Consider the following 24,301-nt stretch of genomic DNA (forward strand, 5'->3'; position numbering starts at 1 on the left):
TGAAGTGGAGACTGATTGGCTGTGCTGCATTCCAGCCTGGATTAAGAGATCAGATTCTGCGGCCGTGTTCTGCTTTTTACTGGCCCTGTGGAAAGAGTGCTGCCTTTCAACCTCCCCCTCGTTCTCTCTCTCTCTCTCTCTCTCTCTGTGTGTGTGTGTGTGTGTGTGAGTATATCTGATAAACAAGCAGAAGTTTCTGAATTTCTGAAACTGATAAAAAGCGTTTTACTTGTAGATCCCATTTGTTGCTTATTTCTTTTCGTAGTTTTCCTTTTGAGGGGCTCCTGTTGGTGGGTCACGGTGTTGTAACCCGATCTGTGCATACATTATCGGATACAGTGAGGAGAATATTTAGTTTCAGGATGTGTCCGAATAGAGGCACTCCTCCTATTCCTATTCCTGTCAGCCGGCATTTCAGAAGAGCATATGACATGTTCCTTCAGGGAACGACAAGAAGATGCTTTCGCGTTTTTTTTTTTTCCCTTCATGTCTTCTTATTCTATTAAGGAGCCGCATGGTCATCAGCTGTTTCCTTCTGAGATGCATTGCAGAATGTAATGTGAGAAAGAGTTGGGTGTAATACATGGCTTTCTCAAGATTTTCATTGTAACATTCCTGATTAGGACACAAAATATTTTGATTAAGATAAAATAGGAAATATTTTTCTTCCCTTCATTGTTTTCTTGACTTGGCCATGTTCATTTAGAACACTCTCTTATCCAGAGTGGCTTCCATAAGCCATTTACAGGCCAGTCTCTCTGGAGCTGCCTGGGTTAAGTGCTTCCCTTAAGGGCACAATAACAGCAGCAGGATGCTATCAATCAGCATCGAACCCATGACTTTCTGGGTCAGGGCCAAGTTCCCTGGCTTCAGGTCTACTGCCATTTGTGCAGTAAAATGGTAGTCATTATCCAGTTATTAACATAGCATCAGTGTTTTTGGTAATAAATACTACATTACTGTTGTAAGTCTACTTTATTAGGGACACCTGCACATCCAGTCAGCCAGTCATGTGGTGGCAACGCAATGCATAAAATCAGGTGCAGATACAGGTCAAGAGTTATTCAGTTATGTTCATGTACACATCAAGCATCAGAATCGAGCCAAAACCTCCATTTCACCTACACCTGTGTCTCTAGTGTTTACACAGAATGGTGTTTAAAAAAAACATTTAGTGAGCGACAGTTCTGTAGGCGGAAACGCCTTGTTGTTGAGAGAGGTCAGAGGAGAATGACCAAACTGGTTCGAGCTGACAGGAAAGCTACAGTAACTCAAATAACCACTCTTGGCACCCGTGGTGAACTGAAAAGCATCTCAGAACACGTCGAACCTTGAGGCAGATGGCCTTCAGTAGCAGAAAACCACATCGGCTTCCACTCCTGTTAGCCAAGAACTAGATTCTAAGGCTACAACATTAAACGTAACTGTAAACGGATAAAACATGCGTAGTATGATGTCGTAAAAAATTGTAAGGTATAAGAGGCTTTGGCCTTATAAAATTGCTTTGGTATAAAAGGAATAAAACACTTAATAATCAACTTCAGAGTGGTAATGGTAACTCTTCTCGTCTGGCTGCATCACACAACCCTGTTGTTGATTATTTTCCTGTAACAGCATGGCACATAATGTATTACTTGCATAGCTACTTGGACGTTTTAGTCTTGCTGATTGCATTTCCAGGCAAAAAACCATGAAGCTGAGCCAGATTTAGCTTATTAATGAACTTGTGATTTGTCCACAGCTGCTTTTAGGTTTTTAAAGTCTTCAGGCTTCTGAGTGGATGTAGTGTAGCGCATAGCATTGCTTGAGCTGTGTGCTATGGTAAAGCAGTGTAGAGCTGGTCCTGTGTGTGTGTGTGTGTGTGTGTGTGTGTGTGTGTGTGTCTACAGGTTTCAACAGCGCTGCTTTAAGTGAGTTGAAGGACGTTTAAAGAGAAAACATCATCTTCACTTGTCAAAAACTTGCAGCATATACAACTAGTTTTCACCTGCTTTCTCTTCATCTTTTTTATCCTCGTCTCTTTCACTTTCTCGCCCCGTCTTGCACTTGAAGGTGTTTGCTTTTGGGATGCCTTTGTAAATGTACAGTGCTTCTCTGGGCCTGAATGGAGGTCTTTTGTGCTTGTTGAATTATTGAGTGTGGTCAAAGATGTCTGTCAGCAGAAACCTTAAACAGCTCCGAGACTCCTCGTCCCCAGCACTCGTCCCCTCTCCACTAGTCGTCGTAATACAACCCCCACCTCACTCTCTATCCTGCCTTTCTCCTTTTTTTCCTCTCTCTGTCTCCATTTCTGTCTCTGGGTCTGTCTGAGAAAACACACACAGAGAAAGACTTTCAAATCCAACACACACGATCAGCAGTTCTCACAGTGACAGTTTTAACTGGAAGTGACATTAAACTAGTCGAGGTGGAGGTGAGGTAAAGACTGTTTCTATAACTCCGCTGTTTTATTCGAGTCCCTTTTCAGCAAGTCCACACTCAGTGGGCATCCCGTGTTTTGTTTTGATTGGTGTGTGTGTGGTGTAATGGCTGAGTCTAATTGGCTTATTTTGGCTTTTTGACTGACAGAAGGCCCTAAATGATGCCAAGCTGTCACTGAAACGCTGTTTTGTTCCAGCTGCTCTACTTCGGTTTAATGAGAGCCAGGCCTCGGCTCTCTCGCTCTCTTGATGCCAGGACAGCATAATTGGAGCTGAACGCAGGTGTAATTCCTCTGTTGGCAGTTTCAATGTCACCGTTCAGATCAGGCTATCCTAGTGTATAATTTAGGGATATAACAATACCTAAGCTTCCAAGATCTGATTTTGTTTTATAGGAAGACAACACTTTTTCTTTTTCTTCTATATGATATTGCATCTTGAAGTGCATCATGACACATAAATGTGAAGTTTACTTTGACATACCTACAGAATACCCAAATATTACAAACATGTCAGATTCAATTGTAATAGCACACAGTTCAGTTCTCTCTCTTTGGTTTAGATTTGATGTTTTGTGTCTCCTACAAGACACGGCCACCTCAGCTTGTTTCGTACTGAAATCCTGCGACATTACTGTTATATTTTTATCAGTCACATTTGCTCCGTTCATACTTGAAACATCAAAAGTTTTACACTATATGGCCAAAAGTATGTGGACACTTGAACATCACACCCATGTGTGCTTGTTGGACATCCCATTTCAGATTTGGTCCCCCTTTGCTGTTATAATAAGCTCCACTCTTCTGGGAAGCTTTCCACTAGATTTTGGAGCGTGGCTGTGGGGATTTGTGTTCATTCAGCTACAAGAGCATTAGTGAGGTCAGGCACTGATGTTGGTGAGGAGGTCTGGGGTTCAGTCGGCGTTCCAGTTCATCCCAAAGGTGTTCAGTGGGGTTGAGGTCAGGACTCTGTGCAGGACACTCGAGTTCTTCCACCCCAACCTTGACAAGCCGTGTCTTCATGGAGCTCGCTTTGTGCACAGGGGCATTGTCATTTCACTGCATTTTCAGAGTCTGCTCATAAAGAACGCATCCCGTAAACTTTACCGTGCCATTCAATTGATGAAGAATTTCATCCTCTGCATGACTAACGAATAGATCCTCTAATAAATAAGGAGTAAAACATGATGTGGCATTCTCTTATTGGAAAATATTCCAGTATTGAGTGGTGTGATGTGGCAGTTTGCAATTGCAGTTTACCAAGAACTGGAAAGTGATCTGTCTGAAAACCTAAAGAAGCAGTTCAATAAACATTTTTAAATAAAAGAATTATGAAAAGCTTCATAATTTCAGTGGTTACAAGGTTTTATTTGTTTAACAGTAACACTTTAAGGCGAAATATGCATTCACTGTAATGTATTCTTTTTGCTGCTTGACAGCCTTTCACACAACACTCACTCTCCTTCAGGGAAATGCAACACTGTCCTTTGCAACAGAAGCACGAGGCGATCTAAAATATTTAATGCCAGGCTTTGACAGCAGCCATGTCACTTCTTCACCTACAGAGTGTACACCAGGAGGAAAAAAATACAAGTCTGGTAACTTTGTCCCCGCTTCTTGCCTCGCTTTAAGGTATGACAAGTCACAGGTGCACAGGTGGGGCTGAAGCGTGCATCATCAATCAGCGTGGTGGAGTCCTTGTCTTCAGGCCTGGTTTGTCCTGAGAGTGAATGAAACACCCTGGCAGTTTGTCAAAGCATTTCCCTTTCACTTAATCCTGTTTCCTGTGTTACAAGCCAGCTGAAGGAGACAACGACCGAGCGTGGGGACGAGCAAGAGCCTGCTCACAGGCAAACCAAAAGCAGCTGGACACTTCTTGATTTTTCCTTTTGCTTTAAATACAGTGAAATTTTGTCCAAACAAAGATAGTAGTTTTACTTTCAGATAATCTGCCATGCTGGCTATAAACTGATGACATTAACTAGAGAGCAAAACACAACCGGGAGTGAGGTTATAGCGAAATAATCAACAGTGGGGAGGCCTGACATGAAGCACTGTTACTGTCGGCGTGAAGTGTTTTATTCCTCTTATACCACAGCAGTTTATTAAAGAATGATTCGCAGTACTTTTTAACTATTTCCAGTTATATATGTAATGTTGCATTTATCAGGGGGCCGTCTGTAATAAATTTTTTTTTTTACACATCATCTCAGTGATCAAACTGTCACATCTGGACAGCAATAAAATGACCACCGGAGGAGAGAGTTTCTAGCGCATTGTATGTTCTGCGAAACCCGATTTTTGTGTCACGGGGTCATAAGTTCAAGCTCCAATCACAACATTGCATACAAGTGGTCAAAGAGGTGGTGGAATGGAGAAGAGATGCTGGCTCTCATTTCAGTTTGGCATGAATTAAGGTTCCATCAACAATTTGAAACGAACGATGTGTACGCGAAGCATCCATTTCTTGTTTCGTGCCTCAGGAAGTGTTTAATATCTGGGGAGGGTCACTGATATGCACGTTACAAGACTAAATACAGCAATTAGCAGCAGTCAAACGTGTTTTTTTTCCCAGCGTGAGGCGACATCTGCTTGGAAAATCACGGACATGCACATCCGGACTAAAATGATCAGATGACAGATGAATTTGGTGAAAAACAGTAGGTAATTCAGCCTGTGATTTTCTTAGAGGAGGACGGGGAACAACACAGACATGGCCGATCTGGACGGAAATAAAATCACAGAGCAGCATGTGTAAAATAGGAAATTACCCCAGGACCCCATGTAAGTTCAGTCCCATCCGGATAGGGCTTAAAATAAAAATACATCTTGTCAAGTTTTTGAGAAGTCTTCACTGACACTGGAGACACTTTCCTTCCAGAAACATTAAATAAACATCTCTTCACAGAAAGCTTCACCATAGCAACAATCTTTATTCCGTTTAAGTGGCGCGTGTCCGCCATACGAGTCCCTGTGTAAGCTGTTACTTCAGAAACGATAATGTATTAGATCAAGTGCATGAATGTAAACCTCTGATTTGCCATGTAGCTGGAACTGCTGTCAGAGCTGCTGTTACAGAAAATAAATCAACACCTTCTGACCAATCAGACTGGAGAATACAACAGCGCTGTGGTGTAAATTATTGTCTTAAAGGTGTAATGGGATGGATTGTGTTTTCAAAAGCATTTCAGTCCCACAAATGGTTTTGCAAACAAGCCAAAGTGGTGGTTTCATTGTTGCTTTAATGGAGCTTTGCTGCGCATTTAGCTGCAACCTCAGTGAAGTTTGTCCTCTTGACACGCTGCCAGACATTCCTGAACATTCCTACTGTAATGACCAGTTCATGAACTAGAGATAATCCGTGCAGTCTCTGGCAGTAATGAATACATTCTTAATCAGTGCAGGCAGCTCCATTATGGCTACACTCGGTGCGTTCGAGTGAGAGCATCACGGCCTGCGTGACTTAACTAATTTACCACCAAGCATGTAGGTGTGAAGGCAACTGGAAGACCACTCCTCCATTTTAGATAGATGATCTGTTCTGTGAGCTCGCTGTCAGGTTCAGTCATGTTGTACAGTACTATATACACATCGATTTCATTCATAAATACTCACCAGTTTCAGATAGAAAAGCCTCTGCAGCATTTCCTTTAGGGCTGATTACTGCTGATTGCCATGCACGGACATTTGTGAGGGAGAAAACGAGCAGTAGCAGTATAGAGAAGATCTGCCATCAGACTGAGTGGAGTCCTCCTTAATCGACCCTCCAGCTTCACCGACAGAGCACTCTGCTGCAGGTCGTCTGCTGGCTAATACCCAGTTTAGCTGCATATAAAAAACTTTACTGCGTGCTTTCTGGTGGCGTTAGTGGAGCACGATGTTCCCGAGCATCTCTAAATGGCCTTGTCTAATGAACGCGAGTACTTTTAATTATTAAACCAAAGCTGGTTTCCAAATGTTCTCTTGTTTTCTTCTAGACATTGACGTGTCTATTGTGTGCTGTGACATTTGTCTTCATAGACAAACCCAGTATCAGTATTGGTATTTGCCAATACCAGCCAAAAAAAAAATGGTGGACTGGACATAAGAGAAAATATATCATATATTGGATCCTGTAACAAAAAAGATTGGAATTGAGTTTGGAGGGGAAAAAAAAACTTTTTCTGTTTTTGGACCTGGAAATGTTTCATAAAAAGAGATTTGACTGTTGGGCTTGATTTTATTACGTTTATACTTTTTATTGTATGGATCATATTTACAATGTAAGTGATTTTTGTGTGAAAGAGTTCAACTGTGAAGTGCTTCAGTTAAAAAAAAAAACAGTTTAAAGCTTAGTAGTTTTTAAAGAAGGCAGTATTTGATGGGTATCGGTCTCAGCTGATCCTCATGGTTTCTGTATCGGTATCGAAAAAGAAAATGTGGTATCGTGTCTTCTGTAGTAGCACACCATAATGCTGCATCTAATTAAAAAAAGTTGATGTTGCAGATTCTGTATGTAAAGGGAAGAATGGCCAACAGTAGTTCAGACAAGATCTGTTGATGTTCAAATGTCAGAGGAACACAAGACGAGATGATGATTAGGTCTGTGCCGTATAGATTTTTTTTTCCAGTTTATGATTTTTCCGTCGTGAAAAACAGCGTATCGTCGTTTATTGTAATTAAATACACCTTCCCTTTTATATGGCGTATTTTTGAATGATCATACTAGCAGACTTGGACAAAATGTGTAAAGTTTGGCAGGTTTGGTAATATAATATAACTGGAATAAACATCACTGGATGTTTATCATGGCAGTGTAATATCATGTAGGGACGTTATATCCACAAAGCCTGGTGATGGTTGCTCAGATTGTCATGTTGTTTTTATAATCTGTCAGCATTCAGCTTTAAACAGGAAGTCCTGTGATTGTGTGACCGTGTTTTTTTCAACAAAAAAAAAAAACACTGAAATTGAACATAGTCGCTTGAAGGAATAAAACACTTGGAAGCATACTGTTATAGGAATATAGTCAGAGACAGAGTTAATGTTACCTCCCCGAGGTTGTTTTTTTTTTTTTTTTTTTTTTTTTTTTTTTTTTTTTTTTTCCCCCCCTCCTTCTTTCAATAACAGCATGTCCTGAAGTGTTTTATTCCTCTTATACTACAAACCTGCGATTTGCTGCACAGATTTTTGTTTATTAAAGAACACATCATAAGTTTTATGTCATCAGTTACCTTTAATGTAATGTCCATGAGACAAGTTAGTTATCACTTGCATCATAGCTATAACTATATTTTGTATAAATAAATTTATACCAGGTCAGGGCAATGTGAAAATATGAAATTGATATTGAGATCAATTGATATTGTGATAAATTGTCACAATTTTTTAATGTGTTCTAGATATCTTACAGGTTATTTGTACAAGTAAGGAACTAAAAAAAATCGACTGTTGCACCTTTAAAGTGTTGTGATATTTCTGTCATATCGCCCACATACACTGTGGTTTGATATTCAGTGCTCCTTTCTCGGATGTCTTTTCCTCACACCGGCGCTTGTTTACAGAGCTGTGTGTCTCTGCGTTTTACCTCGGCATGCCATGCTTCGTGCTCCGAGAGTAGAGCTGAGTCCAGGTGAACACGAGCTTCGGTCGCTAACTGCCTGTGGCTAACCGCTACCACGTAATTCTGTTAATACCAGCGGATTATTTTTGGGTTTGTCACTTGGATTTAAAGGCAAGCAGCATCCTGCTCATACTTGTGGTTGTGGTTGTACTTGTGGTGGTGTTTATGGTGGCAGTTGTGTACAGGGTTGAGATTGTGGATGTCATTGTTCTCAGGAAATAAAATCTTAAGACTCTGAGTCATTGATTGAGTTATGAATCGTCGTCTTTCTGACTTTTGGCAGCATTAATGCATCACTACAGAGAGATTTCGGCTCCTTCATGGTGTTGAATTCAATTCACTCCGTATAAAACGTGTTTTCCGTGATTAAATCGTTTCAGGGAAATTAGATTAGAGTGTGCAGATTGAATAAAGTGTGGTGATTGGGAAAACTGAAGCTGTTTTCTCACATTGTTTTGAGAAACAGGAAGCAAAAAAAGAATGTTGTTGTGTTTTTTGTTTTGTTTTTTTTTAATTAAGAGCTTTCTGAATTTTAAAACACTCCATTAGCATTCATGACTTGTGTATAAAAACAAAAAAGCTGCCATTTGTTCACACTTTTCTGCCACTAGCACTTGAGCTGTTTGTCTCGCCAGGGAGACGTCACTGTAACAGGGAATTAAATGCAGGTAGGAACTGAGGTTGTGAGTAGGGAAATGAAGAAATGTTGTAGTACACGCATACGATTTGTCCGAGGAATCATTCGAACCATCATTTGTACCTAATTTGCATAATTGACTGTCGCTTTGTTGCTTGCTGCTGTCGCTGAAATTGTGGCTCTGTGACGCACAAGTACGTAGAAAACAAACGTCAGGTGTCACTTTATCACTCTCTCAGGGTTAGTGATACACTTTCTTATAAATTAACTAGAGCACGTCAGTGAGGATGCAAACCTTCGAGCCTGCTAGTAAGATAACTGCTGACTCCGTAGCTGGAATACCTAAGCTGTAACACCTTTGCAATCAGATAACACCTTTACACGTACACTGATTTCTGTAAAACAGAGGCACAGTTTTGATTTGTTTTCACCCAGAAGCTAAGGGGGGGATGCAAACTTTTGCACATTTGTTGGATTTGTTGTTCAGTTGCAGTGGTGGTGTAACAGTGTGGAGGTGTGTGTGTGTGTAAGAGTGTGTATTGCTCAGGTGTGTCCCTAGGCATGTTTATGCAGAGCTGAACTTATCGTATTCTCTCCGCAGATTGATGATGATGATATTGAAGCATTTCCGTTGCTGCCTCTTGCTCTGTTTGTTCAGCCTGCGTTTGACCTCCCTGTTATTCATTCAGGCAAATGAACTGAACAGATTACTGCGCTTAATGGCTTTGTGCGCGTGTGTGTGTGTGTGTGCGTGTGTGAGAGAGAGAGAGAGACAGAGCTGAGGTTCATGTTTGTGAATAATGATATTGTGTTTAATCTGACTGGGTGAGAGAGTGTGTGAATAGGAGAGAGGACAAGAAATGTAAACAGAAGATACGCGGAGCAAGCGGACGAAAGTTGCTTCTGAGGACAAGACAAAACTCTGTGAGAGGTTGCAAATGAGATGGGTTACGAGATGGGTTATTAACCCATTCATATTGTTGAACAAACATAAATATTCAGCTTTTGCTTTTTATACCTTAAACCTTAAAGTAAACTTTTCTCTGACTATATACCATATAAAAATCGTGAATAAAACACTCAGGGGCATGCTGTTATAGGAAAATAATCAGCAACATGGTGGTGTGATGGGACCTGATTTGGAGCAGAGGTACTGTTACCACCCTGAAGTTGATTTTTTTTTTTTTTTTTCTTCCCAAAGTGTTTTATTCCTCTTGATGAATACAATTTTTTATCAGTTTCTGGCTGCATTCAATAGTAGTGGTGTGATTTCCATCTGTTCATCATGCCACAGCTAGCAATAACTAATTACTCTGCTTTGATTTTAACAACTCATTGATAGGACGTTTTTTTTTCCCTTGATGCTTAACCTTTCTTTTCTTCTCCATCTCTCATTTCATTCAGGGGCAATCCTGGGCCGATCGGAAACGCGGGAGTGCATGTTCTACAACTCCAACTGGGAGAAAGACCGGACGAACCGCAGTGGAATCGAGCCGTGTACTGGAGAGAAAGACAAGCGCCGACACTGCTTCTCCACGTGGAAAAACAGCACGGGAACCATCGAGCTCGTCAAACAGGGCTGCTGGCTCGACGATGTCAACTGCTACGACAGGTATACACACCGTCACCTTTTAAACCCAGTCTGAGTTCTACAGAAAACCTACAATACAGTGTTTAAATCACCTGTCACCTAACGCAAGTCTGTCAGAACCTCGTAAACCAGAGAGGCGCTTTATTCTGAGTAAACATACCTCATTTGTGCCATACTTAATGTTAAAATTTTCTTTTTCTTTTTCTAAATAAATATAAACATTTAAAGTGAAGCGTTTTCCTTCAGACGTGTACTGGAGTACTCTCTACAGTAAGATTCATATCATTAAAAATAAGTAAATAGATAAATAGATAAATCATCAAAAACCATGTGTGAAGAAGTAATACATAATATAAAATATAAAAGTAATACATCATTATATAAATAAATATTCTGTAAATACATATTTATGTTGTGTTTTACATTAATATCATAATTTTCTATTATTTCTATTGTAGAAAACAGCTGGGTGATGTGGTGATATATATATATATATATATATATATATATATATATATATATATATATATATATATATATATATATATATATATATATATTGACACGGTGATCAGTGAGGTCACAGTATGATTTTCTGAGATATTGTGGATATCGTGATCTTTTTATTATTAAATTTTGACAAAGCACCTGATTTATTTATACACACACACGCGTAACCTTTAAGATTGTAAAAGGCTGTATTTCGTTTTTATACAGATTTTTATTTTTTTCATCCCTTTGAGTGTTTTTTTAATTAAATAAATTATATTCTTAAATCATTTATTATTGTGCACATTAAATAATGTATAATCAAACAAGTTTTTGAAAATATGCCACACTAATGTTTTTCTGAAAATGTCATCATAAAAGTGTATATATTGTGATGCATATAGTGCATCATAGTAAAATTTCAGAAAATATTACTGTGGATAAATAAATGAAAAATTTATTAAATAAATTTTTGTGATATGAACACACAGTGTAGCTCTACTGCTAAAGTCGTTTCTGTCTTCGGCAGGATAACGTTATTAGCTCATTAATATTCATATGCATTCAAAAGCTTAATTGCATTTAAAGTGTAAAGGTATTTGACAGCCCTGAATCCTCCTGTAAACCTCGTAGCATCAGCTTTATCCCATCAGGAAATGTGCACTACTGCATGTGTTTTATACAGGAAGCATATCAAGTACTCGGGGGTTGATTGTGGGATTTTCTTATTGTTCGTAGCGTTAGACCTCATCACCTCAGACGGCTACGTGCCTGTTACTGATCATTTATTCTCAAGTGTTTGCAAAGCAATTTGTGGCCTGAGAGAGAAAGAGGGATTCATGTAGAGGATCATGTGCTGAAAGATCCCAAACTGCTTGAGAAGGAAAGAGCGCGCGTACATGTGTGTGTGTGTGTGTGTTAGTATGCATGTAGAAACAGTTCTCTCTCTCCTTTTTTTTGTCTCAACACTTGAGAGCCTGGTAATGGGCAAAATTCCAGGAGATGTAAACGCTACAAAACAAACAATTTTTTTTGTTGGGTGTTTGTGTGTGTGTGTGTCTGTCTGTCTCTGCAGTAGCGAGTGTGTGGAGAGGAAAGACAGCCCAGAAGTGTTTTTCTGCTGCTGTGAGGGCAACATGTGCAACGAGAAGATTTATTACAGCCCCGATACCCAAACTATACAGAGTGAGTAACACACACACACACACACACACACACACAAACAAACGTTCCAACAATAATAGAAAATAAGTAGGTGAGACTGTGGTCTAGTTGGTCTGTAACAAAATGGAGACCCTCATAATTACTGGGTTATTAAAAAAAAATTGTTAATGCTTGTGTTGAAATGGTCTCATTTTTGCGAACCATCATGGGGGACTGAAAGATAACCATCCAGGGGTCGCGTTAACCAAGAACTTCCTGCCATACACAGATTTTTAACAGCACTGATGGAAAATTTGAAGGCTGTCTGCCATTTTGACGAATACAAAATAAGGTATTCATTCTAGTCACGCACGAGGGTGTTTGTCTTCCACCATAGAACATCAAAACTGTTCTAGCAGTGATTTCCTGACAGAAAATCCCTCTGCAGTCACTCATTTAGCACTGGGGCAGAACTGCGCAGTCCAGCAGACCTTTCTCACAGCGACAGTGTCATTATATCCAGTAATTAATAGTAGCATTCCGGTTGCCCTTTTGAAAATTGTTTAGGTACTAAAACACTTCAGTGACAGCGAATTCGAACAGGCCATTAACGGTATATTTTCTGGGTTAAGGTAAGCAGTAAATATCGAGCTACGTTTCTAGCTACGTATTTGCCTAGTTCATTTGTCAATCCACCATCAAACGTTAGCCTTTTTTTGTGGTAAGACTGCTTTTTTTCTCTCAGCCTGCTAGGATTTTGTTTGTTAACTTTTCCACTGTTATAGAAAAATAGCTCTACCAACACCCAGATCACTCCTTGGACAGTGTGTGCAGTAAAGTACGTCACACCAGCGTGAAACTCAGTACGTTAAAATGCATAAAGTGAAGTGAAGTGACTTGTGGCCAAGTACAGTGACCCATACTCTGCATTTAACCCATCCAAGTGCACACACACACAGTAGTGAACACATACACACCGTGAACACACACCCGGAGCAGTGCTGCGGCGCCCGGGGAGCAGTTGGGGGTTCGGTGCTCAGGGGTCTCACCTCAGTCGTGGTATTGAGAGTGGGAGAGAGCGCTGGTTATTCACTCCCCCCACCTACAATCCCTGCCGGACCTGAGACTCGAACCCACGACCTTCAGGTTCACCTTCGGGAAACCTTCGCTCCGTGAAATGCAATACGGTTTTTATTTTATTTTTCTGTTTGTTAAACCTGCGAAACTATTAATAAAAAACTAATATCACACAAATCTGCTTGTCAGCAAACATTACAAATGTACAAACATTGGGAAAAAATACACAATGTGTGAAACAATAAGCACAGCACAATACAATAACACAGAACAACATGAGCCTCGTGAGGATGAACAAAAGCCGAGCAGATTTTATCAGAGATTGTAAACTGTAAACTGTCCTAAGCGGCAACGTGTAAATGTAGCAGCGGCCTGCGTTTCTGGCGATTTGAGAGCAGAGACATTATGTAATCAATTGCTGTACTCAGAGGGCTCAACCCCAGCAGGGCAATTACATTAAAGTGAGTGTGTAAGCTTCTCCCAAACGCACAAAGTAATCATAACAACCAGCGTAGCTCACATCCTTTTGTTTCACATTTACCTCTAGCATTGAGTACATATTTCTCCAAATCCTTCAGCATCTACAAACAGGGACTACACTCGACATGACCAAAACATGCTTCGATTGCTTTTCAGTCTGAACGACAAATTGTGTTCGATTCAAAAGAAGTTTTGTTAGTGCTTTCAATGCAGCTCCTATTCAGCATGTTGTGATTTCCAATAAGATATTTATTTCTTCCACAAGCCATTTGTGATGTAGAAATACTCAAAATAATCCTCAAAACCCCTTTTCGATGTTCGTGTTGTTTTATGTTTTGAAATAATGACGGCCATGAAAACATCTTTCGAGAGATGTCGTCGTGGTAATAAAATAAAAACTTTGTTTTCTGTGTAAAGAGATATTGGGAGTCAGGTAAAGGGCTCACAAAACCTACAACAGACAAATTCTGACCTTTCACCAAGCTGAAGAATGGCATTAAGGGGACACCATTAGCAACAGTGAAAAGAAATGGCAGAAAGGGAGACACAAAGGTATGACGGCCAAAGAGTGAAAGAAAAATGAGCAGGAGAATTGAAAAAGAGGCAATTGGAATAATGGAGGAACATCTGTAAAACCTAACTTGAATGAAATGTTTTGTTGGTTTCTTCATGTTGACGTAAGGGCAAGCAAACTTCTGTGCTCCACTTAATGCGTCTCTCTACACTCACACACAGCAGGTATGGCTCTTAGAAGTGTTTGAGCAGACCAACAATACTAAAATAGTTTGCGAAAAACATTCAAAGCTCTTTAACTGTTGTTGACTGGTCTATCATCAATGTCAAGGCATTCTACTGGAGATAACGGACAGTCGCTAAAAGCGTAGCGTTTCATATTTTGCATTCTGTAGATTTCAGCTTCAAGACCAGTAATACAGGCTGAGTGAGGATTTGAAGTCAAACGGCAGAGCCAGAAGGTTGTCGGTTTCATTCCAGCTGTCTTTATTGTCCTGCTTCTTTCACTTCTTTCATTTCATGATTCTAATTGGCCAGAAGGTGTTGATTAATTTTCTGTAACTGCAGCTCTGACAGTAGTGCCACTATTGTAATTCAAAATCATAGGTTTAGATTAATGCTCTCGTTGCAATATACTGTATGTGGCCAAAAGTATGTGGACACCTGACCTTCACACCCATATGTGGGTCTTCGCCACATAGAGGTTGGTGAGGAAACGAACTTATTTCCTGGACTTTCCTGGCCATTAAACGTAACTGTAATTGGATAAAAAGTATGAAGTTATGTTTTTTAATAATATTTTTTTAAAAATCCAGTCTTTTAGTAAATTGCTGAGGTATAAGATGAAAGAAACACTTCAGGACATGACACCTTATCGGCGTAACAGTAACTCTGCTTCACACTAAGCCACATCGCCCCACGCTGTTGTTGATTATTTTCCCATAACAGCATACACTGTTGTGTTTTATGTTTTACATATCCTCAAGAGATCACTTGCAAACTTCAGAGGAAGTGCTGATTCAGGATCTGTCTCCATTAGTAACGTAATTCGGTTCATTAGGAGCTGAACGGATAGAACAGCTCCTAGATCAGCACTTGTATTCTCAGGGCTCAACCCCAGGAGGGCAATTACATTAAAGAGAGTGTTTAAGTCTTCTTATTTAACAGGCAGAGATATGGCCCACAGCAGGTGCAGCGTTAGCTAACTGAACACGCTGCACTGTGAAGCGCTTGCTTTGTCCCACATCTGGCATGTGGGAGATTTTTTTGGGTTTTTTTTTTTTTTTTTGGGAAAGTGTGAAATGGGGATTTGCTGAGCTGATCTCTCTCTGTCACCTTCTGTTCATCCACACAGAGAATGAGGGAGTGCTGTCAGAGCACAGGATCTGTTTTAATACTCACACACTGTATTCACAGCAGCAGCCACTTTTCACTTTTTGGTACATTGGTTTCTCTCGAGGTACTTCTGGCAGCACAGACTTCATCGCTAGCTACAGAATGTATGCAAACCCATCCATTTTACCACAAGTCACAGGGGGAAAAGATTTCAAACGTAAGTGAGAACAAGCAAGATTCAGTATTGGCTCCTAAAAACAAAAGAGCAGGAGCGTATTTTTCTCACTCACCATTTTTCAGTGACGGTCGTCATCATATTAATGACAAATCTGACATAGAAGTATTTTTCACGATGTAGCTCAAGGTGCTTGTCTTGTTACAGTGTTTCGTTGCCATGGCAGCAGAAACTACATAGCTAGCTACAGAATGTATGCAAAACTATCCATTTTACCATGAATCACACTGGGTCATCACTCATTCCTCAGCACTTGCTTTGCTTCTCTTTTGCATACATTTTTTGTGTTTTTTGTGCTCTATAAGGACTGATTACTCCTGTCATGTCATGAGTTAGCATTGAAAATAAATAAGTAGTGTCCACTTGCATGCACACTGAAAGCAGATTTGGGGTGGGAATTTTTGCTTCCATGAGAAAGTCGTATATGACAGGATAAGATAAAATCATGTTTATACATTTTTCTTCCATTTTTGTGCGTCACTCAGTAAATTGGAACTAATTGCAGGCGGGAATAAAGTAGTGAGTGGGGAACTGAGGAAACTTCATGCCACACGAGCCATAGGATTGTTGCGAGGAATAATTTGAGCCAATCACTCGGATTTTTCACTTTACCTAATTTGCATAATGTTGAGAAAATTTCTGTTCAAATGTCACTTTCTAGCTAGCTAGTGTGAACGAAGAGTTAATGAACAAGGCTTTCAGAGGTCCTGATGGGACATGAGGAAGTACTCACGGTGTTACAAATGATGTCTGTTTGTGTGCTGCAGCCACGTCGAACCCGCTGACGCCGAAGCCGGAGCTGTTCAACACACTGCTGTACTCTCTGGTGCCAATCATGGGCATTGCTGCCATCCTGCTCTTCTCCTTCTGGATGTACCACCACCACAAGCTGGCATACCCGCCTGTGCTCGTCCCCACACAGGTGCGCACACACACACACACACACACACACACACACTCTTCAATACGTCACTGCTGTGTAAGTGAACGAAAAGAAAAATCTGAACAGGCTGCGTGTTATCGGGAAGATAATTAACAGAAATGCTTGTGTGGTGTTGAACTTTACTGATGCTGAGACACCTGTAGCAACATGTTTCAGATCGGTGCAGTCATGTCATAAGTGTTGCTAATCATTAAATCTTCACACACCTGATCAGCAATTGGACACAAAGTATAATTTTCAAGGTGTGAAATTATTTCTATGTGGAGTCAGGGTGCCTCTCTATCTCTCTCTTTCCATCTCTCTCTCTCTCTCTCTCTCTCTGTCATTCAATTTCTGTCTCTGTCTCTATCTCTCTCTCAATCTCTCTTTCTGTTTGTGTTTCTTTTAGTTTGTTGAAGTGTGTGTGTGTGTGTGTGTGTGTGTGTGTGTGTGTGACTCCTTACTAACAGATGGTACACAAGAATCTGAGGTATCTCCTGATTTTAATTAGAGATATTTTTGCTATTAAAGTGTAGTAAAATGAAAATAGCAAGCACCCACAAACATGTGATTGACTGTTAACTTCAAGAATGTTTACCGAACCATTACAAAGGCGAAAAGAGTGAAATGAAACCGACTCTTTCGAATATCTGTCTTCGTGTTAAGAGTAGTAAGCTGTGCATATAAAATAATATTCCTATGGTGAAAAAAACATGTACTTCTCTGTCCAAATATCAGAATGTCAGTCAGCAAATCAGACAAGAGAGGGTAAATAAAATGAAAAATCTAGGAGAGTTTATGAAATCTCTCCCCTTCCTTTCTGAGCTAATGTCTCTAACACTGTAGCTAGTCTCTGGTCCCATGAGCTGCCTTGAGCTAAATAATTTACAGAAATGTGTTTTTGATTGGATAAACTGCAACAGAGGATCTGCTACAGAAGCTGCACTGGGTCATGTTTAGAAATCTCACTGAACTACAATACTAACCCTAGGTTTGTTTTTTTTGTTTTGTTTTTTTTTAAATACATTAATCGGCTCTAGTCCAGTATTTTCCGAGCATTCTTTTCGGTTTGCCGAAATATTTTGCTCAGTCAGTATCTGGATCGCGGTCCACCCTGATGTAGACCCACTGACTTTTCTGCCAGTTTAGGGGTAAGCCCTGCTTTAGTGAGATGAGTCTTCACCCAAAGCTTTCATTCTTAAGTCTTTATTAATCGTAATATTTGACTTGTTTAATCTGTCCCATTTTCTCCATGTTTCTTCTAAACCTGATGGAAAACTGATTGCTGCTGTGGTGCAGCTTTTTAGTCTTCATACTTTTGAAACGAAGGCTGACTTTAGGTTTCTTCTCAGAGCTGTAGTTGTGTATTTATTCTGGTTTTTGGTGCATGCGATACTGCCAACCTTGTGCACACACACATTACGTTTGTGTGTATGAGATTGTCACCCACACATTCCCAGATGCAGTAGTATAAATCAGCCTTAACACAGTCTCTCTCTTTCTCTGACTCTGTCCCCCATTTTCCTTCATTTCCCTCTTTTCTGTTTTTGTACATTGATTGTTGTTCATGTTTGTCTTTATTGCATTTAACACATCAGATTAAAAGGATGGGAGTATTCTCCTCTTTCATACACTTTTCATCTTTATAATCTGTCCTCTCTTCACTGGAAGCAGTAATTCCCTTCTTTTGCCTTTTCTTCTCTTTTGCTAGCACGCCTTTCATATAATGATAGAGGTAAGATGAGTTTAATTAACTCATGAATTCATTGTCTTCTTTTTTTTTATTTTTTTTATTTTTTTTATTTTAAATCATTAAAGTTGCCTCTCATTTATCCCTGTACAAGCCCATTCACATTTACTTTCCTCTTCTTTAGAAGTCTGATCTCGGCTTGCATGTGTGGATGGTACATTCCAGATCTTTCTGTGCATAACCCTAATTGAAGTACAAGAGCATTTTTATCTGTGTAATTTCAGTTGAATGTGCATGGAAGGACGTGTTCTGCTATTGATGCTGCCCTCCCTTTCACACAGTTTGAGTTTGACACAGAAATCTTAGTAACTGTGTGATAAGATGCAGAAAATGACATACTAAGGAAAATATAATGTGTGTTACCTTATGTTTCTGTGTGTGCTGCAATTAAAATATTATTTTCTACAGTGATGTGTGGACAAATAATGATAACTTGATTGGCTAGCCCATTGAGCAGGTGAAAGCTCCCGTGTGCTGCCCAGTCTCATGTTTTGGTTGCTCAGAAACCTCACTGACTAGGCTGAAAAGTAGTTAGTGAGTTAAATGTATTAATAGAGACTAAGGGAAATGAATGCGTATATGATAATTGTAGCACGTTGTGTTTCGGCTATGATGTGCCGTCTCTCCCCAACTACCAGCCGTGGAGGGTGAAGGCTAGCACAGGCTTCTTCTGAGCCACATGAAGCCAACCAACTGCATCCTTTCAAACTGCGTCAGCATAACACACTCTGAGGAGAGCGCTATCTGCCTTCTTCCACATACATGAGCTCACAGACGCTCACTGTACAGCCTGGTGTGTGGATCTGTGTGTGGATCTGTGTGTGGATCTGTGTGTGGATCTGTGTGTGGATCTGTGTGTGGATCTGTGTGTGGATCTGTGTGTGGACCTGTGTGTGTGTGGACCTGTGTGTGTGTGTGGATCTATGTGTGTGTGTCTGTGTGTGGGAAGGAAGACCTCGGAAGACTAGCGACTTTTGATGGAGCTTTGTGCTTCTTTTCTTTTTGTTTTTCTTTCTTTCACCCACGAGTTCTTTTCAGCTTGTCGTTAATGTTACACAAAATACAATAGATGCTAAACTGCTCACAACCTGCTAGGTTCAAGTTCAAGGCAAGTGTGTTGTGTTTTGTGTCGCTTCGTCGCGCTCTCTCTCTCTCTCTCTCTCTCTCTCTCTCGCTCTCTCTCTCACTCTCTCTCTCTGACTCACTCTGAAAGGACAAACAAAACACACATAAGTAAACTCGCCATAATCAGACACAGGTAAAAATCATCACGTGTTACCTGCCAGTTCAAACCGCCTCCATTTCAGCCGCAGCCAGCGCTCGGACACGCCCCCTCTGCCACACTCACCATTGGCTAGTGTCGCTGTGATTGACGGAGGAGGGAGAGTATGCCCCTCCCAGCCATCTGACCTGGTGAATGCTTTTCTGTTGTGCCACTCAGGAGTTCTGTTTTTCCTTTTTCTGGTTGTTGAGCCAACTTGTCCACAGGCAGCTATGAATTAAAAAAAAAACAAAAAAAAACATGAAAACATGAAATCAGCTTGTCTGAATGATAGGGTTACTGATTTATCCACCACTGCTCTGGTGCTTCTTTTTGACTACAGTGTTATAAAAACGTTTATGCTGTCTTGTACAAGCTTTATGATTCTCTTTGCTTTACTGTTTGATATTAAATATGAAATGAATATTAAAGGCCTTGGGTGCTCCTAAATGAATTTTCTTTTATTTATGGAGACATGCTTTCCTTTGGGAGGAAGAATGAACCGTTTTCACCTCCACTGTCAGCTTTCGGTTCCTCTTTAATTATTGAGAGGCAAAGAGAAAAGTCAAAACGTAAGCATCTAGCTGTGTGTGTGTGTGTTTACAGACCACACGACCCTGGTCAATGTCACAGCAAAACTCGCTCCACGTTTTCCCTCTCGTCTGTACACTCTTTCTTTCGGCTTTCTCTCTCACAGCACACTGTGAGAACACTGCTGTTAACCTGAACAGACAGAGTGAAGGAAAGTACAAATACACAGTAATGCTAGAGTGATCTTTAAGATGCATGCTTCACCTTGGTTTAAAGCCAAAAGAAATCTAGGCTAGGTAACCTCAGTAAACCCAGTAATGAGGTTTTACATAATCACCTTTGGTGGAAATCACCAATAATGTCTCTTCAGATGTTCTGTAGAAAAATAAACATTTATGCGGTGACATAAAGGCTCTTTATTTCTCTCTATTTCCAGTGCTATTTTGAACAGCCACTAAAAGTACTGTAGGGAGTTGAACAGTCATGGAAATTGATTTTTTTTTATTTTGTGTGCGTGTGTGTCTGAGTGAACAAAAGGTACAGCTCTGTTCTTCTAGACGTCTGTGGCATTGTCACGACAAGGCCGAAACCATGCGTAGTTGTGCCACTTAGTCTTGTTAGAGAATTCATGTTGGTAAGGTTTTAAGTACTTGTATACAACAGAGATGTAGTTCCAGCTACAAGTTATATCTCCGGTTTATATAAAGCACTTGTTCTAATGCTTTGTCGTTTCTATAGTAACAGCTTACACAGGGACTTGTATGGCAGACAACATGCATCACTGATACGGTGGCGTTTTATGTAAGGAGACGTTTTAACAGTTATGGAAGGCGTCTACACTGTCAGCATTTTGTGACAAGTTTTCCGCCACAGGAAAGTCTTCAGGACAGAGGATTTTACGTTTTGCGGTTTCTCTCTACCATGACAAGCTGCATTTTTTATTAGCTTCAAGAAAAAAAAATCTCCTATAACATGACTGATAATATTAACTAGAACTAGTTTTCTAGATGGTTCACAAAATTAAATGTAACTATAAACAGATAAAAAGTATACCATGTTGTTCTTTTATAATTAAAACATATTCTGAAGGTTAAATCCTTTAGGATGTGCTGTTATAGGAAAATTGTTTTAAAAATCTCCTCATACAACCCCAATGTTTATTATTTTTAATTGCAAATTATGTTGTATTCCTTAATTATTTATCAGCAGAGCGTTTTTATAAATTTGTTATTGATTCTGTTGAGTAATTAAGCATCACATCTCTGAAGCCCTGTTTATAGCTGAAGGTCAAAGCTTAATTTTTGTCCATATAAGGTTACATTGGTTGATTATTATCAGTTATATGAAGACTTAACACCATAGAAGTTGGTGTTTCAGCAAAAAAAAAAAAAAAAAAAGGATCTTAAATGTAAAACTGAAAACTGAGAGTGAAGAAATGAATGCAAAATGGATGCAAACTGCTCCAGTGTATATATGTATAGGATGATGAGGATGTGTGTGTGGATTGTGCATTGATGGGAAAAGCAGATTGTTGATTAAAACCTGCATGTACTGTTTGGCAAAGATTTAGCTTTAGTAAATACAGGTGATAAATGCTGATTGGTTGCTGGTCTTTCTGCAGGACCCTGGGTTGACTCCGCCCTCGCCGCTCCTGGGCCAGAAGCCGCTGCAGTTGCTGGAGATCAAGGCCAGGGGGCGCTTTGGCTGCGTGTGGAAGGCACAGCTGCTCAACGAACATGTGGCTGTGAAGATCTTCCCCATCCAGGTAATACAGTGTGTGTGTGTGTGTGTGTGTGTGTGTGTGTGTGTGTGTGTGTGTGTGTGTGTGTTAACTCTTAGAAATTCCGTCATGGGTACGAAGAGTGTCGTGTGTGTGTGTGTGTGTGTGTTCTGTGTGACAGAATAAGCAGTCCTGGCAGAATGAGTATGAGATGTACAGCTTGAGTGGGATGAAACACGAGAACATCCTCAGCTTCATCGGAGCTGAGAAGAGAGGAAACGGCATGGACATCGAGCTCTGGCTTATTACAGCTTACCACGAGAAGGTACACGCACATACACGCGTACACACACCCCTGTGTGTGTACACATTGAACTGAATCCATCACTGTAGACCAGACAGTATATGAAACACAAATGTTGCACAAATAACCGTGAGTGGCTTACATAAGGAAGTACACAGGAAACAGTGTGTGTACTCAGTATGTTATGCTTAGAAATGTACACACACTAAACACGACACAGTCATGACACGTTAAGGCTGTATATGATCCTCCCGTTCACTCGAAGCTCACGCCTGCCCCCTGCTGACTGGAATATCTGTATCTGTGACACATTGTAGATCTGAAGTATGTTTCTCTGATTTATCTTTTATAATCATAAAACTCGTAATGTAGCTCTCGAATGTTACAACTCTCGCCAAAAAATAGCAGAAAAGTAACACAGCAGGCTAACATTTGCACTTAGGGTGCTTTCACGTTTGAAGTGTTTTTTTTTCCCCCTCCTTGACTGCCAGCACACATTTTACAGTTGACTGTGTCTGTATACTGTCAAGTCACACAAGCAGCTCAAATTTCTCTTCATTTTCTGCCTCTAACGCTAGAGCGAAGACAAACAACCTCCTTATCACCAGAGTTACATCAATCTTTATTTCTTCTGCATCTAAACAGCAAGCCAGGCTAGTTAGTCAGTCGATGCTAGCAAGGAGGGGTCAAACCTTGGTTATAGAGCCACCATTTTTTTTGGACCAGAACCAGCAATTCTTCAGTTTTTTTTAAACACCCTAATGTTTTAAAAAAAACCTAAGATGCAACATAACTGAAATATTTTATGATTTAATATGATGTCTGTTAAATACCTTGTGTTAACTGTTGGCCCCCAGAATGCTAACATATTTTTGCCAATCCCTGAATATCATGTAATTAACGTGTGATTACAATCAGTGCACTGTGTGTGTGTGTGTGTGTGTGTGTGTGTGTGTGTGTGTCATCAGGGCTCGCTGACTGATTACCTGAAGGCTAATGTGGTGTCGTGGAATGAGCTGTGTCACATAGCTCAGACTTTTGCACGAGGTTTGGCGTACCTGCACGAGGACATCCCGGGCCTGAAGGACGGCCATAAGCCTGTCGTTGCACACAGGTACTCACACTCAATGCGTGCACACACACACACACACACACACACACACCTTGCACCTCCCTTAGTTCTTCACCCACTTTATATTTACTTCACTTATGGTGTATGTTTCTGTAGTTTTTTATATGTTCCTTTTTACATCTACATCTGTGTACATCTCTCTCTCTCTCTCTCTCTCTCTCTCTCTCTCTGTGTCTTTCAGGGATATTAAGAGTAAGAACATACTGTTGAAAAACAATCTCACCGTCTGCATTGCTGATTTTGGCCTCGCTCTCAAGTTTGAGGCGGGAAAATCTGCAGGTGACACACACGGACAGGTGAGCTCTGATCTCTGTGCTGATCAGCGGTACTCGATTGGTACTTGAATGGTACTCAGAGTGGTACGGAATATTTCTAACATACTGAACTTAGCAATGATGTCATGTGCTGTAATGATGATGATGCAGTTGCTTTTACTGTGTTCTCTCAATTTGGGGAAAAATTACTACAACTAGAACTACAATCCTGAGAGATCAATGATGTTTCCTCTGTGTGTGTGTGTGTTTATAGGTGGGTACTCGGCGCTACATGGCTCCAGAGGTGTTGGAAGGAGCCATAAATTTCCAGAGAGACGCCTTCCTGAGGATTGATATGTACGCTGCAGGACTGGTGCTGTGGGAACTGGCGTCCCGCTGCACTGCTGCCGACGGTAACACACATACACACTTACACACATACACACACACACACACACGTATCAAAAGTCCATGTGCTGGCCCTTCAGCCTAACGCTGACTCTGTATGTGAATTTCTTGCTTATCACAAAGAACATGATCCCCCTGACCTGCCCTTCACACCCCCAAAAGCGCACACACACACACACACACACACACACACACACGAGGTTGACTGACTGTCTGTGTGTGTTTAGGTCCAGTGGATGAGTATGCGTTGCCATTTGAGGAGGAGGTGGGTCAGCATCCTTCATTAGAGGACATGCAGGAAGTCGTCGTACACAAGAAACTCAGACCCACTTTAAGAGAATACTGGCAGAAACATGCGGTAAGAGACACGCATGCACACGCACACAAACATTAAGTACAAAGCCAAAAACTTGGATGCAACCATAACAGTAGTTATTGTAGCATGGTAGTAGTATAATAATATTATATATTATATGTGTGTATATGTCCCTCGAGGAC

General features: G+C 40.5%; 1 protein-coding gene across 3 annotated transcripts in view; it reads left to right on the forward strand.

The window, feature by feature from the left end:
- acvr2ab (activin A receptor type 2Ab) overlaps window positions 1-24,301 on the forward strand; it is a 43,310-nt gene that overhangs the window by 14,379 nt on the left and 4,630 nt on the right. The window contains exons 1-11 of one of the 3 annotated variants that reach the window (XM_053228348.1): window positions 7,582-9,582; window positions 10,063-10,270; window positions 11,814-11,923; window positions 16,289-16,443; window positions 18,155-18,178; window positions 21,607-21,750; window positions 21,887-22,030; window positions 22,978-23,123; window positions 23,323-23,437; window positions 23,670-23,808; window positions 24,031-24,161. In XM_053228348.1, coding sequence (XP_053084323.1) covers window positions 10,098-10,270; window positions 11,814-11,923; window positions 16,289-16,443; window positions 18,155-18,178; window positions 21,607-21,750; window positions 21,887-22,030; window positions 22,978-23,123; window positions 23,323-23,437; window positions 23,670-23,808; window positions 24,031-24,161 — 1,281 coding nt within the window. In that variant the 5' untranslated portion in view covers window positions 7,582-9,582; window positions 10,063-10,097. Of the gene's footprint in view, window positions 1-7,581; window positions 9,583-10,062; window positions 10,271-11,813; window positions 11,924-16,288; window positions 16,444-18,154; window positions 18,179-21,606; window positions 21,751-21,886; window positions 22,031-22,977; window positions 23,124-23,322; window positions 23,438-23,669; window positions 23,809-24,030; window positions 24,162-24,301 lie in introns of those variants that run through there. The other 2 variants (XM_053228341.1, XM_034311129.2) reach the window with 2 other exon arrangements.

This window comes from Pangasianodon hypophthalmus, chromosome 2 (assembly GCF_027358585.1).
Source record: "Pangasianodon hypophthalmus isolate fPanHyp1 chromosome 2, fPanHyp1.pri, whole genome shotgun sequence".
Classification (NCBI taxonomy): domain Eukaryota; kingdom Metazoa; phylum Chordata; class Actinopteri; order Siluriformes; family Pangasiidae; genus Pangasianodon; species Pangasianodon hypophthalmus.